This window comes from Neovison vison, chromosome 1 (assembly GCF_020171115.1).
Source record: "Neovison vison isolate M4711 chromosome 1, ASM_NN_V1, whole genome shotgun sequence".
Taxonomy (NCBI): domain Eukaryota; kingdom Metazoa; phylum Chordata; class Mammalia; order Carnivora; family Mustelidae; genus Neogale; species Neogale vison.
The window spans coordinates 50178417-50198916 of record NC_058091.1 but is presented as its reverse complement, the minus strand read 5'-3'; the positions used below and the strand labels follow the sequence as shown (position 1 = coordinate 50198916).

At 37.3% G+C, this 20500-nt stretch overlaps 1 protein-coding gene across 2 annotated transcripts; it reads left to right on the top strand.

Annotated features, from left to right (window-relative positions):
- The first annotated feature begins 1688 nt into the window (after nucleotides 1-1688).
- Nucleotides 1689-19923, top strand: IRAK1BP1 (interleukin 1 receptor associated kinase 1 binding protein 1). Of its 2 annotated transcripts, XM_044246924.1 has the most exons (4): nucleotides 1689-2064; nucleotides 10714-10779; nucleotides 19331-19461; nucleotides 19561-19923. In XM_044246924.1, the coding sequence occupies exons 1-4, from the start codon at nucleotides 1750-1752 to the stop codon at nucleotides 19829-19831; spliced, it is 783 nt and encodes a 260-aa protein (XP_044102859.1). In that variant the 5' UTR covers nucleotides 1689-1749; the 3' UTR covers nucleotides 19832-19923. The 2 variants fall into 2 exon arrangements, with proteins under 2 accessions (XP_044102859.1, XP_044102866.1); XM_044246931.1 differs by lacking the exon at nucleotides 10714-10779.
- Nucleotides 19924-20500: the final 577 nt, after the last annotated feature.

Below are 20500 nucleotides of genomic sequence, written 5' to 3'. Positions count from 1 at the left end.
TGATAGATGATAAGAAAGAAAGAAAGAAAGACTGGATGGACAGATAATAGATGGTAGCTGATAGGTAGATAGAATGGATGATAGATAATAGATTGATAGCTAATAGGCAGGTAGACTGGTAGGTAGGTAGATAAGATATATATGGTGATGTTTGGATGGATGGATAAAAGATGATTGCTAGATTGTAGGTAGGTATTTAAAAAAAAAAGAAAGTTCTTCCATTCTCCAGTATATTTCTGTTCACCTTTATCTTCTTCCAGTTCTTTTTTATCTCATCTGAATTCTACTTTCAATGTAGGATGTAAGATACAGATCAATTCTTTTTTTCAGATAGCTAATCAATTACCCCTGTACCATTTACTCATTTTCCCATTTACTTTAAATGTTTTTATCATATCCTAAATAGTTACATGCACTTAAAACCCCTGTTGCTTTGTACTAATGACATTCATTCATTTGATAATTCATTTTGGAGATGATATTGTTCCACATTTATCATTAGGGAAAAATAATTTTCCACCAAATGCAAGAAACACTATTTTGGGGGTCTCAAATTATAAAAAATTTATGGAGGAAAGTTTTTAAATTAAAATAATCACAATCGGTTTTAGCTAACAATAAACATCAAAATAGGTACAAAATTACTTTAATCCAGACATGAACCAAATGAAAGTGTGAAGGGGGTACCATCTAACTTAGCTGAATTTTTTTATCTTACTAATCAAAAGTAAGAGAAAAATGATAATGAGGATTGTGGGTTGGCTTTTTCAGTCTCCTTTCAAGAGAATGCTTGTCTTTCTTTTTAAATTATTTATTTTTAAAAGGGTTTTGGTTTTTTTCCCCCTCATGGGACCGAAGGGTACTATCTATGTAAAAATATATTTTACATACTTAGTGGTAAGAAGAAATAACCCCAGTGGGGATCAGTCAGTTGAAGTTTGTAGTGTTCTCTCAAGAAAGGGATACAGATAAGAACCTAGTAGTACTGCACCAACAACGTTCATGTTGAATGAACTTTGATACCTGTTGAGTCTCTCCTGTCCGTATTCAAAGCCAGAACCATTCTAGAAATTTTAGAGAAAAGTCAAGAGCCGAAAATGATGTCAGATCTATTACTACTATCGTCTATCCACTATTTTTTCTTCGCTTCCCATATGGCAAGCACTTCCCATACGGCAAATGTGAAATGGATTATCCATATGACTGTAAAGGCAATGAAACTGAAACTCTAGAAATTATAAACTCCCAAGATCAAACTGGCAGAGAGCAGTTCATTCCAACAGAAATCTCTCGGGTGCCACGGCGCTGTGCGGCCTCAAAGAGCTCTATCCAAGAGGTACAGTAAGGTCAGATTAGGCAAGGCTGGGGACAATGGCAGAGCGGCCTCGCAGAAATACAAACGCAGTCCGGCTCTGCCCCGCCTGGCCTCCCTGGAGTTTCCCTGGCCGTAAGCTAGTCGGAGGGTCAGACGCGGGCGGTGGGCGTGGAGAGGCGGAGCTCTCAAAGGGAAAACTCAGTATGATCTTTGAAAACCTTAGGTAAACAGGCTTAAAACTATAATGACGTGCCCAGCCAACACCAGGTAAAGGAGGTACGGCAAAATCCTACTCACAGCTCGGACTCAAAAAACTCGGGCTCCCAAGCCCATCCCGGAATCCTTTGCGCCGCGCTCAAGAAATCCCTGGAACACTTTGGCTCCTTCGGCCGCCGTAGGCTCTGCGTTGCTATGGAAACATAGCTACCTTCACTATGTCTTTACAACAGGCCCCTCAGTCGCGGGTGTTCGTGGAACTGGTTCCTTGGGCTGACCGGGGCCGGGAGAACAATGTGGTCTCGGGCAGTGAGTTGCTGCCCGGCTTCCGCCGCCCGCTCTCCTCAGCACAGACCCAAACTGCGACTCGTGAGGTGCACGTAAGCGGCACCGCGGAGCTTTCCGCCAGCCCAGACCGGGCGCAGGTGGCGGTGTTAGTGAGCAGCACCAAGGAGACGGCGGCTGAGGCCAAGAAGAGCGTGTGCCGCCGCCTAGACTACATCACGCAGAGCCTCCAGCAGCAGGGCCTGCAGGTGAGAGCTTCGCAGGGGAGGCCGCGGGACGGACCGCAAACACCGGAGGCGCAGGTTCGGCCCGGCGGCCCCTGGAGCCAGGAGGAGGTGGGGAGGGGCTTCAGTGCCTGGGGCGCGTTGGTCTCTTCGGTATTACGGAGCGCCAGAACCTGGCGGAGTGACACTTCGGCCAACAAAGTAGTTACTCGCCCCATTGATTTTTAAAGTGCAAGAAAAATCGAGTAGGTTTTTATGGGGCGGTATTTGCCGCCGTGATTTTGTTCTTAACCTTGATATGAGGAACTGTTAGACTTGACACATTAGATGTAAATCATTCTTTGTTTTGATTCTGCACTATGCAATTACCAAGCGCAGGAAAACTCGGCCTGCTCTCTCCTAACCTTGTTAAGCTTCGCGTGGAGTGGCTCTTCAGTATTTTTCGCAAACAGTAACGTGGGTAGGAAAGTTGCATCCATTATCCTTTTATAAAGACAAAAAGAAAAAAAATTCTGAAGTTATTTTAGTTTTAACTTTCAGGACAGCTGAGCCAGTATATTGTAGATGCCACATGAATGAAATACCTCTACTTACCAGAGATGTCCATGAACCAAACACTGAATAAATCTTACCTCGACTCTACTTCTAAGAAGAAAAAAATGAACCAGCTTTATGTACTCTGAACGACAGCTCTGTAAGGTTTTAATACCCCTAGTTCGATTTAAAGAGGTTCAATCATGCTCTCAATTTCAGCCAGGGCGGTATTTGAACTTTTGTCTTCTTGAAACTAAAATCTCTATTTGTTCTAACCATAGCTGGCGCCAGATAATTAGAATACAAGAAAATTAGAAACCACAGAACGGGTCAACTCACTTCCTTCATTCTACACAATAGGACTCAAAACGCCAGAGTTGTGATTTATCCAGGATACCACCAAGTTCATAAAAGTGCTTCTTGTCTATTGTTAGACATGACACAGGCCCAAAAGCAAGTCTTTATTTTAAGGAAAAATATTTGTACTGCATTTACAAACATAGAATTATTTAAAAAGTCATTTGGAAAAGATGTCTCAATGACAGTTTGAAAGAATTCAGGGGTGCCTGGGTGGCTCAGTGGTTAAATGTCTGCATTCCGCTCTGGTCAGGATCCCAGCGTCCTGGGATCCAGCCCAGCATCAGGCACCCACCTTAGTGGGAAGCCTTCTTCTCCTCCCACTCCACCTGCTTGCGTTCCTTCTCTCATCCTCTCTCTCACTATCAAATAAATAAATAAAATCTTTAAAAAAAAAAAGATAAAAGAATTCAAATGCTAATTATAAATAACGTGAATTAAATGGTTTAATATGTAGAAAATTTTCATAAAACTGTTGCTAGTGCTGCAGTCCTGTTTGCATATGACTAATTCCTAATTTATTTACACAAAGTGTATATCAAGTTCACATGGCTGTAACTTCTAATATGTAAAGCAATAAATTACTACATCTGACTTAATAATTATATTTGGGTTCAGTGTTCAAGACATAGAAGGTCAGTAATCTCCCAATTATTTCTGCTAATTAAGTATGCAGTCATGGAGATCATTTGTTCAGTAGATAATGCAAAAAATCAATTATGCTACTTTTCAGAATGAATTATAATGGGTTTTTACAAAGTCTTTATTCATTTTAGACTTGGGAGTTTTGGATTTTTAAACATCACTCCCCTACTTACAGGTCTCCTCATATTCCACATTCCTTTGCTTAATAAATGGACCCTAATTCTCTCATTTTCTGTCATCTCTCTCCCCTCCTTGACTAGCTGACTCCCATTTTTTCCTTTAAGAACCAGCCAATGGGGTGCCTGGGTGGCTCAGTGGGTTAAGCCTCTGCCTTCCGCTCAGGTCATGATATCACGGTCCTGGGATCGAGTCCCGCATCGGGCTCTCTGCTCGGCAGGGAGCCTGCTTCCCCCTCTCTCTCTGCCTGCCTCTCTGCCTACTTGTGATTGCTATCTGTCAAGTAAATGAATAAAATCTTTAAAAAAAAAAAAAGAACCAGCCAAGCTCACTTCCTTGGCATTCCTTTTCTAGCATAACACTAGTCTTTGCTAGTTCCATTATTTATTACAAGTGGGGAACATGTTCCATTCCCCACTTGTAATAAAACTTACCATTCTATATTTTAACTGTTGCTTTACTGGTGTCTCCTTCATATTCTTCTCCAGAGCTTGGACCATTTTCTATCACTTGCTTTGCATTCATGGGTTATGCTTTATACACCTCACATAATATATACTCAAAAAGTGGTTTTTGAATGACTATAAGAAAAAAATGAGGCCCTAAATAAACTATTCAACTCTATTATAGATAATTTTATGATCATATGTAGTTTCACATGTGAAGGCATACCCTCGTTTGTAGTGTTGTTTTCATGGAAAAATGTTTTAAAGTTCTAAGCAGTATTTACTTATTCAACCATCAAACATTTGTTAAGCATTTCCTATTACTGCTTATTTTAAAATAGCACCTAATATGATCTGTAATTATTTTGCTTTCTGGTTTGTATGTTCCCTCCATAGGCTCATAATTTTTTTTTTCAATAAATATGTAATAGATTCATGTTGCTGGGCACCTAAAGTAGAGAATGAGTAAAACTTAGTCACTGTGCTGAAGGAGTCTTATGATAGGAATAGGCTAATATATAAGTGCTGTGAAGAAAATATGTACCTGAGACAATTCAGTAGAGTAAGAGAGGTAATAATGTTCATTTTACTTGAGGGATTCCAGAAAGGTTTCATAATGGAAGTGACTCTTGTGTCAGATCTTGAACAGTGAAAGGAAAGCATTCCAGTTACACACTAGAATGCAGCAAGTATGTGTGTTCTGAGCTCTATATGCAGTGCATTATGGCTAGGACACAAGACTAGATGGGGAAAATGGAGGAGACTGAAGAAGAAAGCTGTAGACAGAACATGGATGAAGGCGTTGTTTGCTATATTGAGGAGTTTGGATATTCCTGGGATTAAAAAAAAAAAAAAAAAAACCACCTGTTTAATTGCTAGACCTTTTGCAAATGTTATCTCATTTCATACTCATTCCCACCACATGAGACTGGCATTTCAGTTGCTGTTTATAGATGAGAACTCTCAAGATCAGAGTGATTATTGGCAGGTAGCTTGCCCAAGGTCATACAGGTAGGAAGTGGCAGAGTTTAGACTCTAGTCAAGAATTTTGACCTCAAACTCTTGCTCTTAACCAGTTTTATTGTCTTGGCAGTGGGTGACTGAGTTTTAAGTAGGGGTTGTAGCAGATGCTATTGATATCCCACACTTGTATCCCTTGGCACTTCACATTTGTGTGCATACAGGCCCAACTTCCATCTGCCAACACTTGTGAATTCCTTGCCAGTTTTTCCGGATGCGGTTTTTCCTGGCTCCACCTACAAGTGGGCCAGCCAGTAGTGCTAAAGAATTAACAACCCCTCTCAAGCTCTAGAAGCCTTCAACTAACAACTGAGAGGAGTGAGTGGAAAGAGACCTTACCCCTTGGGCAGGATAACTGAGGCATTTGTTCTGTCCTGGTTCCCAGAGTTTCTCTGCAGGAATAAGTTCCAGTTGCCCACAGTGGTGACTGCTTGACAAATGCATACTTTAATGGCTTGCTTTCCTTTTGTTTCACCTCTCATTCCCCTGTAGTAGTGTTTCTTGGGATCATCTTTTTTTTTTTTTTTAAGATTTTATTTATTTATTTGACAGAGACAGATCACAAGTAGGCAGAGAGGCAGGCAGAGAGAGAGAGAGGAGGAAGCAGGCTCCCTGCTGAGCAGAGAGCCCGATGTGGGACTCGATCCCAGGACCCTGAGATCATGACCTGAGCAGAAGGCAGCGGCTTAACCCACTGAGCCACCCAGGCGCCCCTCTTGGGATCATCTTAAAAGTTAACTGCCTCTACTCACATCCTTGTCTCAGAGTCCATTTCTGGGGGGATTCAAATTAAGATAGGGAGTAGTAGGAATAGTTTGAACATATCATATGAGTTGGCTTCAGTCTTTAATTATTAAAAATGGTGACAAAATTATTTTCCTTGTTGTTAGGTATTTATACGTTTTTAAATATGTTTTTTGGACATGATTTCCTCGCTTACACATACTTTTAAAAATTAAATTAAAAATTAATTTAAATTAATCTAAATTAAATGTAAAATCTAAAAATTAAAAAATTACAGTCTAAGAGAAAAGTTTACATCTTCACTACAAACATTCTTGGCATAGTCAGTATTATTTTCTTTTTTTTTTTTTTTTTAAAGATTTTATTTATTTATTTGACAGAGAGATCACAAGTAGGCAGAGAGAGAGAGAGAAGGAAGCAGGCTCCCTGCCAAGCAGAGAGCCCGATGCGGGGCTCAATCCCAGGACCCTGGGATCATGACCTGAGCCGAAGGCAGAGGCTTAACCCACTGAGCCACCCAGGCGCCCCTATTTTCTTTTTTAATTTTGCCAATTCAGTAGTCAAAAAAAGTTACTGTCATTTCCTGTGTTTTATTTTTTTACATTTGAGATTAAGCTTTTTTCATGTAAATTGCCAATTCATAATACTTTGTCCATTAATTTATGGGAACTTCTAAAAAATTAGTTTCAGCTGTACAGTGTAATGATTCAATAATTCTGTACATTTCTCAGTGCTCATCAAGATAATTATACTCCTAATCCCCTTTAACAATCTATATCCTACTCCCCCCTCCCCTCTGGCAACCGTTGGTTTGTTCTCTGCAGTTAAGAATCTTTTCTGGTCTCTTTTTGTTTGTTCATTTGCTTTTTTTTAAAGTTCTACATATGAGTGTAATTATATGGTATTTGTCTTCTGGCTGACTTATTACTTAGCAGTATGTACTCTACATATATCCATATTGTTAAAAATGGCAAGATTTCATTCCTTTTTTATGACTAATAGTCCAGTGTGTGTGTGTGTCTGAATGTCTGTCTCTTTTTTTTTTTTCTAAGATTTTATTTATTTATTTGACAGAGAGAGACCCAGTGAGACAGGGAACACAGCAGAGGGAGTGGGAGAGAGAGAAGCAGGCTCCCCACAGAGCAGATCCTGGGATCATAACCTGAGCCAAAGGCAGATGCTTAACAACTGAGCCACCCAGGAGCCCCAGTCTCACATCTTCTTTATCCATTCACCTATAGATGAACACTTAGGTTACTTCCATATCTTGGCTATTATAAATAATACTACAATAAACATAAGGATGCAGACATATTTTTTAATTAGTGTTTTTGTCTTCTTTGGGTAAATACCTAGTAGTGGAATTACACTGATCATATGGTAATTTTAACTTTTTGAGGAACCACTCTATTGTTTGTGGCTGCACCAGTTTGCAGTCTCAACAGTCGTGTACAAGGGTTCGTTTTTCTCACGTCCTCACTAACATTTGTTATTTCTTGTGTTTTCTGTTTTAGCCATTCTGACAGATATGAGGTGATACCTCATTGTGGTTTTAATTTGCATTTCCCAGAGATGAGTGATGAGCATCTTTTCATGTGTCTGTTGGCCATTGCTATACCTTCTTTGGAAGAATGTCTATTCAGGTCCTCTGCCCATTTTTTAACTGAATTATTTGTTTTTGTGGTGCTGAGTTGTATAAATTCTTTATCTGTTTTTGATATTAACCCCTTATGTATATATCATTTGCAAATTATCTTTTCCCACTCAGTAGACTGCCTTTTTGTTTTATTGATGGTTCCCTTCCCTGTGCAAAAGCTTTTGATTTTCTTGTAGTATCAATAGCTTAATTTTGCTTTTGTTTTCCTTGCCAGAAGAGACAGACCTAGAAAAATGTTTCTATGGCTATGTAAGAAAAGTTATTGCCTGGGTTTTCTTCTAGGAATTTTATGGTTTTAAGTCTTACATTTAGGTCTTTAATCCATTTTGAGTTTACTTTTATGTATGGTATGAGAAACTGGTACAGTTTCATTCTTTGCATGTAGCTGTCCAGGTTTCCCAGCACCATCTGTTGAAGAGACTGCCTTTTTCCCACTGTATATTCTTGTATCCTTTGTCATAGATTAGTTAATTGTCATAGGCCATATAAGTGTGGGATTATTACTAAGCTCTCTCTTCCATTCCATTATCTATGTGTCTATTTTGTGCCAGTATTTACTATTCTGATTACTGCTGCTTTGTAGTATATCTTGATATCTGGGATTGTGATACCTCTAGCTTTGTTCCTCTTTTTTAAGATTAAGAGAACGTTAAAATTAAGATTATCAGTAATTCTTTCATGTATTGCAAAAATTTTCCCAATTTTATCTTTGCCATATAACTTTTTACCAGTATTGAACATTCAAAATTTTTAAGTTTTATTTTGTCAAATTCATTAATCTTTTCTGTAGATCTCTTGCCCTTGATGTAACACTTATTGGGTCCTTCCAAAGCTTAAGGTTATATAACCATTAACTAATATTTCCTGGAACCTATAGGGACTCTTTATACTACACTAAATATTTGCTATGTTAGAATTTATTTTGGTATAAGGAAAAAAAGTTTTTATTTTCTCCTAAATGGTTAAGTTGTTATACTGAAATCATGTATTATGGTCTTATCCCTTACTGCTTGTGCAAGAACCTAACTCAAATTGCCTTGAAAATAAAAAAGTATTAAAAAATTTTAAAATTAATAAAAAATTAAAAGTATTGCTTTACATAATCTTAAATCGGTAATATGCCCTTTAGGTAGGTAGTGGTCAAGGCTCTATTTTGATGCAGCTCTCCTGGCTTTCCTGCAGCTTCCTGCATGATACCAAAACAGCTGCAACATTTCCAAGCCTTACACCACATACTGTACCATAACAAGAAAGACAATAGTTCTCATTTCCCACAACCACATAAAAACAAATATTCCGGGGTGCCTGGGTGGCTCAGTCAGTTAAGCGTCTACCTTTGGCTTACTTCATGATCCTGAGTTCCTGGGTGGAGCCTCCACCTACTTTGGGCTCCTTGCTCAGCAAGGAGTCTGCTTCTGCCTCTCCCCCTGCTTCTGTGTGTGCTCTCTCTCAATGAATATAGGTATATGTGCATATACATATATATGCACATACTCCTGTAGTTCACTGTAAATTGACAACCTAAATTTGTCCTTGTGGCCAGAGAAATGGCGTATACTAATTAGCTTTGATTGGATTTCTGCCCATTTTTAACCATAATCTTGTAGCAAGTTAGGTGTGATAATCCTGAATGGTTTAGACCTATGATTATTTACCTTGAACCACATAGTTGTTATGTAGAGAAAGTAGGGGTAGAATGTATGACATAAGAATTCCATACTGCTTCTTATGCCTACTGATTTGAAATGTTACTGGTATTATATTTGCAATCCAGACATTCTTGGATCAGTTTCAGAATACTAGTTCTTTTCATTAGTACCATGTTATTTAATTACATCTTGGTAATTATATCTTTGTAAAACATTTGCAGGGCAACTTCTCTCATTACTTTTCTACTAAAAAGATTTCCTGTCTTTGAGGGATATGTTAAATTGACACCATGAAGATACAGTCAGAAAATCCAGACAGTATAAAATTCTGCAGTCCAAATAAAACTTCTGTTCATATTTTGCACTGTTTATGTATTAATTTCAGGAGAATGCTGATTTTATAATATTGTGTCCTGGTCTATTTACTCAAGCATTTTTTCTGTGAGGTTTTATGACTTTCTTCATGTTTATCCTTTTTAATTTTACTTCTGCCATAACATGGTTTTTTGTATCTATTCAGAATGTCTACCTTCATAGACTTTAGTTATTCTTATACTGACTGTTTTGTGTTTTAAAATCGGCCCTTTATATTTGGATATAAAATAGCTTCCCAGGAGTGTAATTGGGAAAACTTAACGGACTAGGCCGGTATATTTTAGTATTTTTTAGTTTGTAGCCGATATCGCAGGATTTCCCAATCTCAACATTATTTTTAACATCCTCAACGAAAACAATTCTCTGTTATGGGGAACTGTTCTCTGCACTGTAGAATATTTAGCTATATTTCTGGTCCCTACCCATCAGGTGACCAACTTGTCCTAATTTACCTAGGACTGTTCCAGTTTTGCAACTGATAGTCGCATATCTCAGGAACCGCCTTGGCTCCTGGTAAACAGGAGCATTTATTCACACTGTCTAGTTACTACATCACATTAGTGTATTCCCCTAACCCATTTTAACAACCGAATATGCCTCCAGACATTAACAAATTTCCCTGGGGAGCAAAATTTCCTTCTATCTTGGGAACCATTACCCTATAGTTAAGCAGAAAATCTCATATTTTCTCATTACCAGGAATATAACCACACTGAAACAAATATAGGTTTATTTAGCATGATCAGCAGACATACCCCTGTAACATTCAGAATGCTTTATGTACAAATAATTCCTCATTTGTATACCACTCTTAAGTTCCTACTTTGTGTACTAATGTAAAAATTACTACAAATGAAGTGACAATTATGAAATTTTCAGCAAATATTTATAGACTTTGAATTTATTTTATGTAACTTTTAGGAAAGTTTTAAACATGAAGCAAACCAGTTCTTTCCACATACTCTGTCATTCTGATTTTAGTAAGTTCAGGTTTCTACTTTATATTTTAGAGTCACTGCATTTAGTAGCCAAACCATTAGTAATCATACTCTTGTACTTTCTGCTTCAGGCAGAAAATGTAACTGTGACAAAGGATTTTAGAAGAGTGGAAAATGCTTATCACATGGAAGCAGAGGTATGTACTTATCATGACAAATAATTGGAAACAGCATGACTTTGTGGGAACAATTTGCATTTATTTTTGTACTTGAAAGGTACAGGAGAAATTCTTCTCATGGTATTAATAAAAGATTATTTTTCTCAAATCACTCTTGGTATTAATATCTGTGGAGTTTTTTTGTTTACTTATTTTTTTTTAGTAATCTCTACAACCAACATGGGGCTTGAACTCAGAACCTCAAGATCAAGAGTCACATGCTCTTCCCACTGAGCCAGCCAGGTGCCCCTGTGTGAACTTTTAAAATAAATTTTAATGAGATTTATTTGCGAGAAATAATTTTGAAATGGAATAAAAATAGTAGGGAGTGGTAGTAGTATATAAAAATAGTAGAAGTGGAGTTAATTGCCACCTAATAAAATTGTAATAATTATCACTTTGTAAGCAGGAAACACCGTAGGAGAGAAATTTCTTCTCAGATAAAAAGTAAATTAATAAACATAAGGATTAAAACACTTTTCAACATTCTTTTCTTTTGTAATGCAGTTTTACTGTGTTGTGGTAAGTTAAATTTTATTTAAAAATAAAACCACTTGTAGGCTCCTTTGTGGCTCAGTTGGTTAACCATCGGACTCTTGATTTTGCCTCAGGTCATAAACTCAGGGTCATGAGATGAGTTCCACTTTGGGCTCTGTGTTCACTAAGAAGTCTGAGATTCTCTCCCTCTCCACATATGCATTCACACACTCTCTCTAAAATGAATAAATCTTCAAAAATAAAAACCACTTGGGGCACCTTGCTAGCTTAGTTAGTAGAGCTTTCAACTCTTGATGCTGGGGTTGTGAGTTCAAGCCCCACATTGAGTGTACAGATTAAAAATAAAATCTTTAAGGGGCATCTAGGTGGCTCAGTCAGTTAAGCGTCTGGTCGTGTTAAGTCAGGTCAGTTAAGCTCAGGTCATGATCTCGGGATTCTGTGATGGAATCCCAAGCCCATGTTGGGCTCTTTCCTCACCAGGGAGTCTACTTGTCCCTCCCCCTCTCCTCTTGCTCATCCTCTCTCTTTCTCTCTCAAATAAATAAAATCTTTAAAACTAAAATAAAGTCTTTAAAATAATTTTAAAAATAACAAAATAAAAAGCACTCAACCTTTGCCCAGATTAGAAAGAACAAAATATTTTTTGTGCACTCAATGATAACATTTAGTTCCTACTACTGCCTATACTTTTTACTTATCTTTATAGATTTTTATGATCAGGATTTCATGAAATCAGAGTATGTATAGCTGTGGTTAGGTTATAGGACAGCTGTTGTTTCAGCTTCCAAACATCTTAGGATAGGTGCTAGGTCCATACTGCCTCCTGTCACAGGAAGCAAACAAGAATGGAGTTAGAGTGGACTCTTATTGATCTAGTCAGATAACCTTTATCATTAGAGGTGGGAAATTTCTCGAGAAATCATCTGTCCTTCAGGCAGATAATAGATTATTTTTCTAATATTAAGGGTGTGACTTTAATCTCAAATAACTTGGGCTCAGACTTCTCAAAGACTGTTGCAAGAATTAGAATGGAAATTAGAATCCTGGCTTCTTACCTCTTTGAGATAGTAATTTTTACAAACATTGTTGTTCCAGTACTTAATTTAATAGTTTTGTGATTTCACCACTTAAGATTATCAATTAATTGAACTACCTCAAGGAATTTTAAAATTACTCATGATAATTTTAGGGATCCACATGACAAAATTTATTTTATAGTAGTTGGGACTAAAAAGCATCTTTCAAAACAAGATGAAAGGGGTCTGAGGGAATGGACAAAATGGGTGAAGGGGAGTAGGGAGTAAGAGGTATAGTCTTCCAATTATGGAATGACTAAGTCACAGAAATGAAAGGTACAGCATGGGGCATACAGTCAGTAGTATTGTAACAGTGTTGTATGGTGACAGATGGTAGCCACACACACTTCTGGAGAGCAGAGCCCAAAGTATAGACTTGTTGGGGCACCTGGCTGGCTAGGTTGGTTGGTGGAGCATGTGACTCTCCATCTTGGTGTTGATAAGTTCTAACCCCATGTTGGGTGTAGAGATTACTTAAAATCTTTAAAAAAAAAAAAAAGTATAGATTTGCTCAATCACTGTGTTGTATACCTGAAACTAATGTGACATGTGTGCCAACTATAGTTTTTTAAAAAGGGAGTTATTAAAAAAAGTTATGAAACTTCTCAGATGTGAAAAGTTTTAATATAATTTTTAATGATTTTTATTATATACACTATGATATCATTGTCTCATATCAATTGTTTTCTTAAAATAGGTTTTCAATTTGGGGCTTTTTGCGTGATATTCACAGTAGAGATTAGATGTCCAAAAAAAAATCACAGCAGGGGATAGAACAGAGTAGTACGATTCCATATTACGGAGATCAAAAGCCGGGAGTTACTCAGGAACTCCTCCAGTAGTTACTGCCTGTCAGGATTTCAGGCTATAGTGAATGTTCATTGGCTCAGATTATCTTAACTAAATTGGGTTTATTGTGAGGGTAACACCAGGAAGTAAGGAGGAAAAAGAATGGCCCCAGCAAATACACAGACAGGCTTCATGGAAAACTGGCATGTTTTTCAGATTGAGTTGTTTTAGGGACTCACTGTGCAGTTACAGAAAATGCATTAGAGCTGCTTGTTTTGCTATAAGAACATGACTAAATGAGGACTTGGCTAAACACTGCTCATCTTCCTTCTGCTATACTTATTTCTTAACGTCATGTACTCAGTTTCTTCAGAGAATCTGATTATATTTTGTATAGGTTTCCTCAATAGCCAGAATTCTTATATCCTGCCATCTGCAGTCAGTGGAGACCAGGGGTCACAAGGTACAAAATAATGTCTAACATATTAATATTCTCATGGACAGTTAAATATATAAAGTAAGATCAGATGGTAGAACATTACATAATAAATAAAATTTTCATCCTGAAAGGGACTTCAGAGATTCTTTATCTAAACTCCCACCTACCCTGCTGCTTCTCTTTATTTTTTTTTAAGATTTTTATTTACTTATTTGATAGAGAGAGATCACAAGTAGGCAGAGAGGCAGGCAGAGAGAGAGGGGAAGCAGGCTCCCCGCTGAGCAGAGAGCCCAATGTGGGGCTCCATCCCAGGACCCTGAGATCATGACCTGAGCTGAAGGCAGAGGCTTAAACTACTGAGCCACCCAGGCACCCGCTTCTCTTTATTTTAAAGATAATATCGAAAGTTAGAAATTATGTAAGTGCATGAATATAAAAAGTTTTTTCCATTTTCAGACATCTAATCAATACAATATTTTATAACATTAAGCCAGAATTGACTTACTAGTATTCCTCCATTATGCACCTCTCCAAGAACAAAAGACTAAACTTGTTCCTTCAGATAGATACCTGAGGTTCAGTAGCATGTTGATGCTACTTTTTTCTTCTCCACGGGTAAGACTCCCCAGTTCCTTTAGTCATTCTTATAGTAAGACAAATTCTTTATTGAGCTAATTTCCATCTAAAGCACCTGCAGCTATAGTGTCCTAATTGTGATTTAGCCAGTCGGTAGTAGAGAAAGATGATTATCTTCTTTATCCTGGAATGTTTAAGACTGAACTTCTTATTCTCGCATCACAGTGTTACCTTCTTTTGAGCTCACAGGCCTAATTAGTCATTACAATTAACTGAACTTTCTCACATGCTGCTTTTAAGTCAAATTTCTCCTATTTTATACTTTGCTATTGCTATTTCAAAATGAAATGTGTTTAAATTTACCTCTGTAAAATTTTATCCACTAGATTTGACCTGTATTTCCAGCCTGTTAGGATCTTTTTGGATCTTGATTTTATCAAGCAGGGTTTATAGTCCATCCTGCCAGCGTTCTGTCACCTGCTGATCTGATCATCTGTGTACCCATCTGTGTAATTAATAAAAATATTAAGTAGCATTAATCAACTATGACACTAACTAACCAACAATGTTGCCATGAAGACTATATGTCAGTATATCCTAAGATTTATTTAAATAAGTAAAATATAAATACTTTATTGCTATAGTATTTCTCTGATAACTTGCCAGCTAGGAAGTCAAGTTTAGTACATGATGACTTGTTCTTAATCTCAAATCTACATCCTCAATAGATTAGCCTTTAGATAGAAATAATTTGGCAGTGGTTCAGAAGATAGAGTTTAGAAGAGAAGCACTGAATTGGTGAACTTCGCTCTCAGGAATAAAAGCAAAGTTAAAAGTCAGATTTGTTTTCTACTTAATATCTCATCAAGAAACTCAATACTTAGAGAACCTTATAAGACTTAAAGTCTTTAGTTCCTGTGTTCTTATTTTGTTGTTCCAGGACCATTAAAATGAGAAAGATTTGTATTCTTTTCTTCAGAGACAGGACTAAGAAAGCAGTGGAGATTTAAAGAGGGAAGATAAGAACAGATTGTGGCAAAATGACAAAAGAAAATATGCAAAGTATTTGAGGCCTGTGGCAATAGAACAAAAAAATATAACAAATGATAGAACAAAGGGCCTTGTCGTTTTTTCCTTCTCAAAGAAACCTTTTTTCTTTCTTTTCTAATTTCTTACAAACTAATTTTTAAAATAATCTGTTCTAGAATCCTGCTTAGAATTGAAAAGCATCTACCCTACTACATGCAGTTTGTTCAGTGTTATCTGCTGTACTTTTTTTGGAAATTAGAACTCAAAATATTTTTAAAGAGGACTTTGGCCTGGTTTTTTTTTTAATGGTTATTGAGAGTAGCAATAATTCAGAAGTCTAATTTCAGAAATTTTTAATAAACAGATTTTACTTATCTAATAGACAAATTCATTGAAAGCACTTAAAATCTCCTATTTTCGGGGTATCTGGCTGGCTGAGTCAGCAGAGCACGCAGCCCTTGATCTTGGGATCATGAATTCGAGCTCCATGGTAGGGGGTAGAGTTTACTTAAAAAAACAGGAAAAAAACCCACCACCTATTTTGGAGTTCAGTTTCTTTTTCAGTACTAAAATTTCTAAATTAATGATTCTTCTTGACCAAAGAGATGGGAAGCATTTATGTCTCAGTCTGTTTTATAATTTAATATAGCTAGTACAAGATAGTATGTAAAATCTATATATGTGTGTAGATTTGTAATCACATTATTTTGCCCTGAAGAAACATATAGAGGATTTTGAATATGACATATGAATTTATCTTGAATTTTTTTATCTGCAATGTATGAGATAGATTGAAAGTTTTTTATCGTGAATACCTCTTTTTAAATATTGTGATGCAACACCTCTATTCTTTAGTAAAGTGACTCTGCCTCATTAACTTGGATTTCTACCTAGCTGTGTATTGATTATACACCACATTACTGAATTTAAAAGAAGTTCAGGGCATTGAAAGGCTTAAAACAGTTCTTAAACTGTTAGAAAAAGCAGAATACAGGTTTTTTTCTACTAATTTACTTCTTGCTAATCATTTTACCCACACATTCCTAAACTATAGTTTGTCCGTGCTTTGGGACAAAGACAAAGAGCTGATAGTCTGTTCGCCAATGTAGATGTAGCTCTAAAAGCTCATCTGCTAACTTTGTAAGTCATGGTAGTGATAAGAAGGATGCAGGGCAGAGAAAATTGTGTCTGGGCAACTCTGAAGCTGATCTCAACAGATAGATTTTCCTATTATTTCTAGACATAGAGCAGGTAAGTACCACATGTTAAACCTGATTCTGTGGGACTAGATTTGCCTCAGATAATTAGGGGTGGTAGGGAATTGAAAAAAAAAAAGAACTAGTATCTTTTCTGAAAACTGCTTAGGAATTTTCACTGTCCTTCCTTCCATATACTACTACTTTTTTTTTTTTTTTTTTAAATAGCAAAGAATACCAAGAATGCATACAAAAGATTCAGCATGTTTCATAGCAAAGCGGGTATATATTTATAAACACTATTTTCATTTTAAGCTGTCAGAGTAGAAATTGGAATTTTTTTTTAAATAAAATTTATTTCAGGGCCCTGTGTCGCAGTCAGTAAATGCCCGACTCTTAGTTTCCACTCAGGTCATTATTTCGGGTTCTTGAGATCAAACCCTGCATCAGATTCTGAGCTCAATAGGGAGTCTGCTAAGTTTCTGGCTCCCTATCCTGCTCCTCCCCCACATTTGTTCACTCTCTCACTCTAAATCTTAAAAAAAAAAAAGTTTAATTCAAGGACACTTATGTAGCAAAGAATTGCTTTTCTTGATACTTGGAACCTGTTATGCTCAGTCACTTTAATCTGCATGCAAAGAAACCCTTTGAACTCTCAAAACCTCTCAAATTTAGTTAACTTCCAACTCCACAGAGGCACTGTAAATCTTGCTATATTTCATAACATGTAATGAAGTGTATATACAGTGCCTCTGTGACACTCTTACAGATTAAATATAGCAACAAGAGACAGGATTCTTTCCATACACTATGCAAATGCAGAAAAGTATTATATTGTCTTTTTTTCCTTTTTTTTTTTAGGGAGAGTGAGTACACAAGTGGTGAGCTACCCAGGCATCCCTTTATTTTTCATTATTTTTTAAAGATTATTTGAGAGTGAGAAAGAGAGAGCACAAGTGGCAGAGGAGGCAGAGGGAGATAATCTTCAAGCAGACTCTCTATTGAGCACGGAGCTGGCAAAGGGCTCAATCTCACAACCCTGAGATCATGACCTAAACCGAAGAGCCACCTAGAAGCCCCCTGTATTTATTATTAAAGGTAGCCTACGGGCATTTTGGAACTTTGATTTTTCAACCAGGAAGGAAAGGCAAATTTTTTAACTATTCAGAGGTTAAAAACTAGCAACCTGGATGAGGCTGGGGATATTGATTTTTGACTAATAGATATTTTGACTGATACCATAGTTTAAAAAAAAAATAAACAAACAAAAATACTTATAAGACTTCTCTTAAAAAGACAGACAAGACTTCTGCTTCTGGCTGAGATAGAATAACATGGACCAGATTTACCTTCCCACCTGAAACCAAAAAATGTACAAAGTATGTGAAAGAGTGCTTTTCAAAGAGAGATTATAAGGAAGTGAAACACAGTGATCCCTGAGAAAAAAGAAACACAAAGTCCTACCGTGTTGGTGTGCTTAGGTGGCTCAGTCACTTAAGAATCTGCCTCTGGGGGGCGCCTGGGTGGTGGCTCAGTGGGTTAAGCCTTTGCCTTGGGCTCTGTCATGATCTCAGGGTCCTGGGATAGAGCCCCACATTGGGCTCTCTGCTAGGCAGGGAGCCTGCTTCCCTCTTTTCTTTGCCTGCCTCTCTGCCTACTTATGATCTCTCTCTGTCAAATAAATAAATAAAACCTTTAAAAAAAAAAAAAAAGAATCTGCCTTTGGCTCAGGTCATGATCCTGGGATCCAGCCCCATGCATCCAGCCCCATGCAGGGTGCAGTATTTGTCTTCCTGCTCAGCTGAGAGCCTGCTTCCCGCTCTCCCTCTGTCCCTCCCCCAACTCATTCTCTCTCTCTCTCTCAAATAAATAAAATCTTGGGTGGGGGGGAAGTCCTACCATGTCCATATTGCTGTGTTAAGAGTGTCCAGGCACCTTCCCAGGGAAGGGAAACCACACAGAGCCTGGCAAACTCCTTGTATTGAGGAAGTGGAATTGAGAGCCCAAACAAGATGGCTAGAGAGTTTGTAGGAGAGTCGAGGGCTACACAAAGAGAGGTCTTCAGAGAACTACAGAGGGGACACCTCCCCCATTCCCTCAAACCCATTAGCACATACATGTGCAGAAATGACCTGAGGCTAGAAAAAGAATCACCCCAAAAATTAGAGGAAACAGTGTTTGGGGTTCATATAAGGCTGGGGTACAACACCAGCCAGACTAGAAAATCTTGATTCATAGGGCATGAGGTATAGTATAGACACTTCTCTATACTCATTAGGGGGTAATAATTAGCGCCAGATTGAACATGACTCTAATCCCACCTAACAAGTTTTTTGTTTGTTTGTTTTTTTAATTTCTTTGAGAGCAAGCAAGCAAGAGAGGGAGCTAACATGGGCTGGGAGGTAGGGGGAGAGGCAGAGGGAGAAGCAGACTCCCCACTGAGCATGCAGGGCTTCATCCCAGGACCCTGGAATCATGACCCCAGCCAAAGGCAGAGGTCCAGCCAACTGAGCCAGTAAATCTTAAAAGCAAACCTAAAGAGATCAGTATTTATAGAAATGCAAGAATATCCAATACCTCCCATAAAGTTAATTTACAGATTACCTTGCATGCAAAATAACATGGAAATAAAGCTCACAATAAGGATAAAAGAATCAAACCCATCCAGAACCAATGTAGATATTAGAATTAACAGACAAGATCATTAGTTATTACAGCTGAATTTCATATGTTGAAAAGTTGAGACACTACTTTAAAAAAATTTAATAAAATGTAATAATTTATTTGTAAGGGTCAAGTAGGCTTATCTGTCACATATTATAAAATGACCTCATTATCTGGCTTTACTTCTTTTACTCACATTTAGAGAAAATTTTGAAAGAATGCATCAACCATGAAAATAATTTCAAGTGTCATTTCATTTACAGGTCTGCATTACATTTACTGAATTTGGAAAAATGCAAAATATTTGTAACTTTCTTATTGAAAAGTTAGATAGCTCTGTTGTCATCAGCCAACCCCAATTCTATCATACTCCAAGCTCTGTTGAGAATCTTCGGTAAGTTAAGTACATCTTTAACTAAATTACCAATTAAAACTATTCAGTGTTAGAGTTCATTGAATGTCATATTAATAATGTCTGCATTTAATTCCTAAGACGAAAAGCCTGTCTCGTTGCTGTTGAGAACGCACGGCGCAAAGCTCAAGAAGTCTGTAACGTTGTTGGCCAAACTCTAGGAAAACCTTTATTAATCAAAGAAGAAGAAACAAAAGAATGGGAAGGCCAAGTAGATGATCTCCAGTCATCCAGACTCTCAGGTTCATTAACCATACAACAAAAAATCAAAAGTGCAACAATACATGCTGCTTCAAAAGTATTTATAACTTTTGAAGTAAAGGGCAAAGAGAAGAAAAGAAAAAACCTCTGAAATTCCAACTAAAATATATTGTTTGTATCATTTTATTTTTATACTTTTTATGTTTGCTTTGTCCTGAAAATATACATTGTATATTCTATAAAGTATTTCTCCCCAAAATCTGTCAGTTCTTGAATATAGTTCCACAAATACCTAGGTTTACTTTCCATTTTTAAAAACTTACTATGGGGGGATGCCTGGGTGGCTTAGTTGGTTAAGCCGCTGCCTTCAGCTCAGGTCATGGTTCCAGGGTCCAGGAATTGAGTCGCATCCGGCTCCTTGCTCAGCAGGGAGCCTGCTTCTCTCTCTGCCTCTGTCTGCCTCTCTGCCTGCTTGTGCTCGCTCACTGTCTCTCTCTCACTCTCTCTCTGACAAATAAACAAATAAAATCTTTGAAAAAAAAAAAACTTATTATGGCAAATACTCTGAAAATAAATATGTTATATGTGTACAATTATACACTGACAATGTAAGTCAGGTATAAGAAATTTTTATATTTCTACTACAGGAATTAAATATTGGCAGTCTTAATGACAAGGAATACATAACTTTTGATAAAAGGGTAGTGAGGTATACTAGGAAAATATTTTGATGCCAGGAATAAAATATATAAACCAGATCCTCTTCACCGGGCTCCTTTGATTATACCAGCACTTTCCAATACAAATAAATGCAAGCCAC